We start from the raw sequence: 9,706 nt of genomic DNA, 5'->3' as shown, positions 1-9,706 counted from the left end.
CTCGGAGCTGCTCCAGATGAAATTCCTCTGGGATTTCTCTTTTTTTTTTTTTAATTTATTTTTTATTTTTTGTGTGCTCCCTGTTTTTTCAGTAAACATTGGTGGCAGTTTTTGACTTTCTTGAGGAGTTGAGAGCTGAGTCTCTCAGCGATCCCACTTTCTCATATCTTTTCTCTCTCTCGTCTTTTTTTGCCTTGGTAATTTTCGAATGTTCCCTTTAGTGACACAGATAAATTGCTGACACGGCCTGGTTGAAATGTTTTTTGGGAATGCCTCAAATCCATTGTAAAGAACTTGGAGTAGTCACAGAGACTGAGAAGGTGTTTTTTAAAAAGAGGTTTTTTCTTCTTTATTTACTGCATGTTTCATCTAGATAGTGCTGGAAGCCAAATAAACAGCAGATTAACTGTGTCCTCAGTGCTCTCCTTAGCGGGATATTTCCAGAAGGGCATTTTCCTTGGAGAGTCATCCATCTCATTCCTTGTCATTCCCAGGGTTGTATATTTTTTTAATTGACACAGCACCTATTGGGTTTGGATGACTGAGCAGGAAGGTGGTTGTGTCACAACAAAGCTCCAGGAACTTCAGGGATCACTTCCTGACACTTCAGAACACGTCGTTCAGGCACAGGCCGGGATCTGGGTTTGATTCCAGGCTTTGATGTTGGGGTAGGGAAGGCACTGAACCCACTGCTGCCTTTTTCCCCTGTTCTGTAATGGGAACAGCATGCAGGGCTGTCCTGGGAGACCCATTTCATTAAATTGTCCCGCAGTAACCAGCCGGGTGTCAGCGGAGGAAGAAGAAATGCTCTTCTTGCTCATTTTGCTGCCACCTCTCATTGGGCGACGGGCACATGAAAGGGATGATTTGACTCAGGATTGCTGCAGCAGATGAGGGATTTCTCCCCATAATCTCCTCACTCTCACCTCATCAGAATTAGGGAGTTGTCAGGCCAGGTCAGTGAGTGAAACAACCGGAGGGCGATCCTGCCTGGGCAGAGGTGCCAGGGGGAGTCACAGGATCAATGTGGAACCCATTAGTAACTTCAGATCCGCGGGGCAGGATCCACCAAGGAGTTTTTCTTTCCCGTTCAGTGGAAGAAAAGGGTCTGTGTGAGTGTTTGTTTGGGTTTTTACCATATTATATTTGGCTTTAAAAAGACCCCAAACCCGCAACTTTTTAACTGCAGAACTTTTTAACTGCGAGAGAGGACATTTCACAAGGAGTTACTAAATCGTTGTACAACTGGAGATTTAACAGATATTCTCCAGTTTTCCCTATTTTTTTAGGGAATTTTGTGCACTATTGTATATATCTAGCAAAAATTCCTGGGGTGAAAAATGGAAGAATCATGGAATCATAGGATTGTTACAGTTGGAAAAACCCTCTAAGACCATCAAGTCCAACCTTTAACCCAGCACAGTGTTCACCACTAAACCATGTCCCCAAATGCCACATCCCCATGTTTTTTGAACAATTCCAGGAAGACAGTTCAGATTAAATTTCCAGTGCAATCAGAAACCAGCCTCTTTAGTGACAGTCCACAGGATTTTGGGATGCTCATCTGAACTGAAATGGCGAATTTGTTAAATTTTATTAATCTCTGCTTTGAACTTGAATTAAAATTTATTATATTATTATGTTTTCAGAGCTGCTGGTGAAACAACTCTGTCACCAGTCATTTGATAGTCAAGCACTGATGGAAATCCTAAAAATTTAGAAAAAAAACCAGGGAAAATCGTGCTCTCTTTTACCTGTCAGTAAAGCTGGGAGGGAGGGAGGAGGAAAGGAGCACGTAGTTGGTCCCTGAGTGGTAGGACTGGGTGTCAGGAGAGCTGGGATTCGTGTCCTTGCCTGCCCAGCTCCAAACAATGTCCTCCCCCCTCTTTGTCTCCGTTTCCACGCTCACAAAGGGTGATAACAGCAGTTCTCCGGTGGCAGGAGCGTGTTCCTTCACCACCACACGGGATTTATTCCTCTGTTGAAAGAGGCACCAGATCATGAAAAGTTACAGCGTTTTGATGTATAGAAGAGTTTGGGTGGGAATTTTGTCTCACTTTGCCCTGCTCCTCCCACACCAGCAAAGTCTGTAGGTGAAAGGGGTCATAAAAATCCACGCTTTGAAAGCTTGGTATTTGCAGGGTGTTAAAGAGAATGCTGATGTAGCTTCGCTTGGAAATTTAGGTTGGATGTTAGGAAGAAATTCTTCCCTGTGAGGGTGGGGAGGCCCTGGCACAAGTTGCCCAGAGAAGCTGTGGCTGCCCCATCCCTGGAAGTGTCCAAGGCCAGGTTGGAGGGGGCTTGGAGCAACCTGGACTGGTGGAAGGTGTCCCTGCCCATGGCAGGGGGTGGCACTGGATGAGCTTTAAGGTTCCCTCCAACCCAAACCATTCTGGGATTCCACAATCATCTTTACTGAAAATTCCCCCAAAATTTGATCAGGAGTAGCACATCCCCTCGGGTTTCTGTGGAGCTGCTTGTTGAGGCAGTCCCTGGGATGGGATTTATCCCGGGTGGGCTCCCTGAGCTGGCCCCTCAGCTGCTCTTGCTGCTCTGGCTCCGGGGAAGGGGGATCCCGGGATGGGGGAGGCTGGGGGAGCTCCCGGAGCCATTTCCTGGTAATTTCATATCGCTTTTGTTGTTGGTTCCTGTTGACGCTTTAGGTGAGGTCTGTCACAAATCCTACACGCAGTTCTCCAACCTGTGCCGCCACAAGCGGATGCACGCGGACTGCCGCACGCAGATCAAGTGCAAGGACTGCGGGCAGATGTTCAGCACTACCTCCTCCCTCAACAAGCACCGCCGCTTCTGCGAGGGCAAGAACCATTACAGCCCCGGCGGCATCTTCGCCCCCGGCCTGCCCCTGACGCCCACCTCCATGATGGACAAGTCCAAGCCCTCTCCCAACCTCAACCACGCCAGCCTGGGGTTTAACGATTATTTCCCGTCCCGCCCGCACCCCGGGGGCCTCCCGTTCTCACCTGCCCCCCCGGCCTTTCCCGCCCTCACCCCGGGATTCCCGGGCATTTTCCCACCCTCTCTATACCCCAGGCCCCCCTTGTTACCGCCCACACAACTGCTCAAAAGTCCCCTCAACCACACTCCGGACGCGAAGCTCCCCAGCCCCCTCGGGAACCCGGCGCTGCCGCTGATCTCCGCGGTGAGCAACAGCAACCAGGCCCCCTCTGGGGAGGAGAAATGTGAAAGCAGCCTGGAAAACTCCTACCTGGAGAAGCTAAAAGCCAGGAACAGTGACATGTCCGATGGCAGTGACTTTGAGGATGTCAATACGACCACGGGCACGGACCTGGACACCACTACTGGCACGGGATCTGACCTGGACAGTGACGCAGAGAGCGACAGGGACAAAGCAAAGGACAAGAGCAAACAAATGGAGACCAAGCCAGATTTCGTCAGCAGCTCCGTGTCTGCGAGTTCCACCAACACCGCCAGCGAGATCCCTCTCTTCTATTCTCAGCATTCCTTCTTTCCTCCCCCCGAGGAGCACCTGCTGCCCACCACGGGAGCAGCCAATGACTCCATCAAAGCCATCGCCTCCATCGCAGAGAAGTATTTTGGGCCTGGCTTTATGGGGATGCAGGAGAAAAAGATGGGTTCGCTCCCCTATCATTCCATGTTCCCTTTTCAGTTCCTCCCCAATTTCCCCCATTCCCTCTACCCTTTCACGGAGCGGACCCTCAATCACAACTTGCTGGTCAAGGCAGAACCAAAGTCACCCAGGGACCTCCACAAAGTAGGCAGCACCAGCTCAGAGTCCCCCTTCGATCTCACCACGAAGCCAAAAGAGATTAAGCCAATCCTGCCGCCCCCGAAGGTCCTGCCAGCCCCGTCCTCGGGGGAGGAACAGCCACTGGATCTGAGCATTGGCAACCGCATCCGAGCCAGCCAGAACGGAGGAAGAGAGCCACGGAAAAACCACATTTATGGGGAGAGGAAGCTGATGGCAAGTGAAGTCTTACCCAAGATTTCCCAGTCTCAGCTGCCTCAGCAGCCATCCCTGCACTACGCTAAGCCATCGCCCTTTTTCATGGACCCCATCTACAGGTATTAACATACCCTGCCTTAAGCCTTTCTCTGACCAGCTCATTTTCTAGTTGACATCACACCTTGAGGCAGGTGGGGATGTAGGTTGTTTGGAAGGAGCAGGGAACTCCTGCTGTGGGTGTTTGTGCTTCTCAACACGTTGAATCTCCTGAATGGGAAGGGCAGAGTAATTGAGAGGAGCCCTTGTAATCAATGTGTGTAAAGAACACATCCTTATTTTGATAAAGAAGAAACTTGACCTATTTAAGGACTCTCCCACGAGCCATCGCTAAGATGGCACTTCTGCTGGGGAAATTCCAGAGGTTTGATTCGATAAGAATGCAGAGTTCAGATGCCTCGGAGCCCGGGCTCTCATGGCTTGGGAATGAGTCAGGAGCCCTGGGAGCCTGGAAATGCAGCTCTCCCACTGACTGACTTGATGGCCTTTTGTGAGCCACTTCACCTTTCTTCCTCCCACCCCCCTTTTTCTTTCTGGTGCCTTTTCTTAAGAGTTTCTCAGCTCGGAGGAGCTGCTGCTGCAGATCGAGTCTGACGAAACTTGTTACTCCTGGAGTAACAAGTGCTGTGTAAACACATGGTAGTGTGTTACTACCCGGATCTCTCCCAGAGACATTCCTTGCAGATTTTTCTTTCTTAGGAGACAGCAAGGGTTTTCTAGTGTCACTTGAACAGATGGGTTTTGAGGAGGGCCTGATGCCTTACGTCACGCCTAGAACGAGCTGAGCGTGGAAGGCGTGTGTAGAGCAGGCTGGGTGAAGTTATCCAAATGCCAGTTAAACTCCCAGAAGGAGCGAATTCAGGAGCTGCAAAGGGAAGACTTGAGCCTTTTCTTGTTTGAGGGATTTTTGTAAAAATCTGTTTCTAAAGGAAAGTGATGTGAAGCTTTATGGTGAGGGTACCAGCAAATTTGTGTGTCACCCATCCAGGCCACCAGCACCACCTTTGGTGTCGTCCTGCTCTGGGTGAGGTGGATGTGGCACGTTTGGTTTTAGCAAAGCCCAGTGAAAAGAAGGGTCCTCAACTAGTTTGATTTAGACATTAGCATGTCAAAATATTACTTAATGTTAACTTAGATATTAACATGTCTAAATGCTTCATGTCATCTATTGGGGTACATGTGTTTGGCCTGGAAGGCTCCTGGATTCAGTGTCCAGCTGGTTCCTGGAGGTTTGTCCTTGCATCCCTTGGGCTGTATGTGAACTGTGTGCCTAGTGATCCTCCCTGTGTCCAGCCTGCTGGAAGGTTCAGGGATGTGCTGCAGGAGCTGGTGTTCTCCTGGTGCTGGAAAGCCTCAGAGTCACCACGGCGTGACGTGTCAGCACCAGGATGGCTCACTTGAGCATTCAAAGGGCTGCAAACAACAGCAGAACGTCCCCAGTGTCGCTGAGGCTGCTGCCTTCAGCTGATAACTGGGGGGAGAGGTGATGTCAGTGTCTGGCCAGGCCAAGGAGCTGCTGGGCTGGGATCAGTGAGCCCTGGGTGCTGGCTCTGCCAGCTGGGGGGTGATGCAGCACTGCCTGTGTGCCATCTGTGATGGAAACGCTGCATCCCAGCCCAGGAGGGGCCGTGTCCTGCCTGGGACCCACCGTGGCCATCTCCCATCTCCTCCTGGAGAAATCAGTCAGGATACAAACAGTCTAGCATTTGTTTTTGTAAAAATTACTCCTGGGAAAAAAAAAATAAAATCAATAAATGGGATAGAAAGGCCAAAGCATTCACGTTGGATCCTGCCACCCCTGGGCATTATCAGCAGGAATGTTTAAATAACATGGGCTGGAAAAGCTGCTGCCAATTAAAATAGCAGCCTCGGGAAAACCGTAAAGGTCCAGAAGACAGATGGAAGTGAAGGATGGGGGCATCATTTGTTGCATTCCACGGGATGCACATAGTTTTAGTAATGTGTTAAAATAGAAAGTCAGCGGTGGGGCTGCTGGCGAATCAGACTTGTGATGTAATGAGCTAAACAGCCCAGCTTCCAAGTCCCAGCTTGAAAAACATGGAAATATTTTGTTTCTAAACTTCCCTTTATCAGACTCTCTCACATCATTTGGCTCCTTCGTTTTTCTCCCAAAGGCCACTTAAATCCTTGACATTTTCTCCTGGTGATATAATTTAATGCAGCCAGACAGCCTGAAATGGGGCAGTTGTGAGCTGGGCCTGTGAAGGTGCCGTTCTCAGGCACTGGGCTGAGAGGAGTGGCTTTAACCCTGCGGGCGCTGCGGAACTCGGCTCTGACGAGGCTGTGAGGGCCTTGCTGTGCTCTCATTCCCAGTGCTGGGAGATGGTAAAGCCGGTGCAACGCTGTCAATCCACCCAATTTTATGCCTGTGGGCAGGCAGGGCTCTCTGCAGACGCCTCTGCCGGGGTCAGGGATGTTCCCTTGGGCGTCACAGCCCCAGGGAGGGCAAAGTTGGGCTGGGTGGGGGTCCCAGGGAGCAACTTTTTACATATCCTTTGACAGATTGTTGTTTTCTGACAGCTCATGCCCATAAAAGCACATACCTTCCAAAGCCCCGTAGCTTGGATGGCATTTCCAACCCAGCTCTTCTCTCTCCCTCTGCCCAAGAAGAATTAAATGCAGATTAAGTACAGTTCACTGACTGCACTCTGCAGGGCTCTTCTTTAAACTCTTTGGTAATTTGATCCATGCACCAATCAGCTGAAATGCAGCAAAATAATTTGCTCTCATTTATGCTGGACTAATGTTAAAATTACTCTTACTCTTGGATTTCTGCTGTTTGAGCTGGATGGACTCAATTCCAGACATTTAAAGAAGCAGCTGTGTTTGTTGGAGCTACTTCCATAACACTTTTTTCCCACAGAGGACATTTCAGTTTGTCTTTTTGGTGATTCCACACCACGGTTTCCCTGCAAGTAGAATATTTTGTGAAAGCAAAGCCAGTATTTTCAAAAATAGGAGCCTCACTTTCGGGTCATTTCTGTATATCAGGTGCTTAAACATGAAATATTTGAGTGGCCCAAGGTGATAACCAGAAGAACTCAGGTTTATAAGGTGCTTCAGAACTCTCCCACCAGTTCCTCACTTTTTAAATTGTTGTCCACACGTGCTTACCAAAGAAACTCAATGCAAATTATGTCTCAGCTGCGAGGGAGGAAATAAATATGAAACACCTAATGATTTCAGCACGCTTGGGGCTGCAAAGTCTGGCCCAGTGTTAACTCTTTGGATTAATACAAACTCTCAAAGACAATTTCTTTTCCGTGCAGGGGCTGCCTGCTGTGGACTCTAGAGCTCCTCCCACTCAGACATTGCTTTTGCTGTAAATGCAGTGGTTTCATGACATTTCACAGCAGCAGAGGCTTATAAAGCACTACAGAAGAGAAAAATATTTTCTTAGTCGTCAGTCTGATGGCTGAACAAATGCTGCCCAGAGGAGGGGATCCGTGCTCGTGGGACTCCCAGTGCCTTTTGCAGGGTGGTTGTGGGTCAGAATTTGGAGTCTCCAGTAGAAGGGGAGGGCAGACACTTGTGTCAGTAGGAGAATAACCCTGTGTGTTTGAGTGAACCCCCTGCAGAGGGTCTGGCTGTGCCCCTGTGAGGTATGTAACCCTCTGTGTTGTTGTCCAGCAGGGTGGAGAAGCGGAAGGTGACAGACCCTGTGGGTGCCCTAAAGGAGAAGTACCTGCGACCCTCCCCGCTGCTTTTCCACCCCCAGGTAACAGCAGGGACGTTGTTGTGCCACGTTGGGTGAGTGCCAGGGCGTTGGGATGGAGCTGGTACAGTCAGGCCACTGGCATCACTGGGATCTGACTCCTCCTCGTCCGAGGGCTTGATTGGGATGTCCACTGTGTTCCACCAGTTACTTTCAGACACTTTTATCTGCTCCTGGTTTGAGGATGATGGCAGTTATGCCTTGATGTTCCCTTTGCATTGCCAGAAGAACGGGGCTGAGGTTTGGGCAGCTCTGCTGAACTCCTTTCCCAGGCCAGAATGCCTGGGTGGGTTTTCCTTTGGGAGCCCCTGGTGTGGTCATTGGCAGCGGTGCAAAGTGGAGAAGGACTGTCCAGCACCCAGGCAGCAGCATTTTGTACCTGCCTGGTGTTCCCTGACATCACCTGCAGCGTGTGGAGGAGCCAGGCAGTGGGTTCAGCTGTGCCTGCTCCAAAGGCGTGTGACAGTCACCAGCTATCCCCATCCCTCCTGCTGTGGCCAGGCTGGGATCCCAGCCCCGTGGTCCTTATTGTGCTCTCCTTTATATTCACATGCATTGTTCTCCCCTGATAGTGTTTCCCACCTTAGATAAATAACTTGCAGGTTTGTGAAAGCTGGATCCTGGTTGCTTTCACAGCTAAACTTAGTTCCCTCATTGTTTCGCACCAGCCTCAGAGTTTGGTTAATAACTTCCCCCGATTTTTCCTTCATCCAGGCTGGATAATGGTGACAGGCTGGCCAGGAACATCCTGTGTTTGTGTGAGTTAGAATAGTGGGGATATCTGCCTGTAAAGAATCTGATAGCAGGGAGGAGCCAGCGTGGCAAAGCAAACCAACGAGACGATGAGAAACGTCCAGAGCCTGAGCAGGAGCAAAGCTTTGGGTGGAAGGTTGTTAACATTGTTCCCGAAATCCTGACCACGTCCTCTTCCCATGGCGATGAAAAGATGTGGAAGGTCTGGTTATCTCTAGCAGCTTATCACACAGAATAGCCCAAAATTTACAATCACTCGGGCCCAAAACTTCCTGATAACTGGTTCTAATGAAGCCTGTGCTGGGTACAGATCCCTGGGTCTGGAGAGCTGCTGTTCCCATGCTGCAGCCCATCAGGGAGCTCAAATACAGCACAGGAAGGCGGGTCATTTGTTCCAGAATATGTGAGATTTTTACTATCAGATCCCCTTCCAGTGTTATCATGGAATATCATGAGTTGGAAGGGACTCACAAGGATCATCGAGTCCTACTCCTGGCCCTGCACAGACACCCCAAGAATCCCACTCTGTGCCTGAGAGTGTTGTCCAAACACTCCTTGAGCTCTGGCAGCCTTGGGGCCCTGACCACCACCTTCCTGGATCCTAGATTCCTAAAATCCTAGATCCTTAGGAAAAGATCTTGGATCCACCTGGTCTTCTCTCCCTCTAAACATGAGTCTGGCCTCAGCCCTTTCCTCTGTGACTCATCCCTCAGCTCTCACAGAGCCCTCAGTGGGATGGGAGGAAGCAGAAAATGTGATAAAAGTGTTCAGAAGACGTTTTCTCTCTCACAATGAATTTCAGGCAGCTCTTATTTTTCAGCCAGTCGTTGGCAGAAGTTCCTCTGCTCTCTGGGAGTTTTCCCACATTGTCTATTCCAAATTAAACTCTGGACAGCATAAATAGCCAGTGTAACTTTTTGATAACTTAATGGAGGACCTTTTCTCACCTGTTAATGTTTCTTTTCTTCTCCCTTTCTTCTTTATTATAACCAGGCAGTTGTTCCCTAAATAGCAAAGTGCCTTTGCCACTGGAGAGGCCGTGGCCAATGTTTAGAATTTTAAAACCAGCCTACGGCTCTGAAGGCAGCAAACATCTCTGACTAAGTGCCTAAAGAACAGGGCACAACAAAGGGTAGCTCCAGGTACCCCGGCGAAGGGCTGAGTGCAGGGCTCTGAAAGGTCCAGAGAGCATTTTAACGTGATGGTTTTGTTCC

General features: G+C 49.6%; 1 protein-coding gene across 1 annotated transcript in view; it reads left to right on the top strand.

Moving 5' to 3' along the window:
- The window catches only part of LOC103762030 (histone-lysine N-methyltransferase PRDM16), a 255,300-nt gene that overhangs the window by 230,776 nt on the left and 14,818 nt on the right, over window positions 1-9,706 (top strand). The window contains exons 8-9 of the mRNA XM_029962376.1: window positions 2,693-4,065; window positions 7,655-7,742. Of these exons, the coding sequence (XP_029818236.1) occupies window positions 2,693-4,065; window positions 7,655-7,742 (1,461 nt within the window). The remainder of the gene's footprint in view (window positions 1-2,692; window positions 4,066-7,654; window positions 7,743-9,706) is intronic.

Source organism: Manacus vitellinus, unplaced genomic scaffold (assembly GCF_001715985.3).
Source record: "Manacus vitellinus isolate BGI_N305 unplaced genomic scaffold, ASM171598v3 scaffold_46_pilon, whole genome shotgun sequence".
Lineage (NCBI taxonomy): Eukaryota > Metazoa > Chordata > Aves > Passeriformes > Pipridae > Manacus > Manacus vitellinus.
Note: the sequence above shows the minus strand (reverse complement) of the source record. Positions and strands in the feature narration are given on the sequence as shown.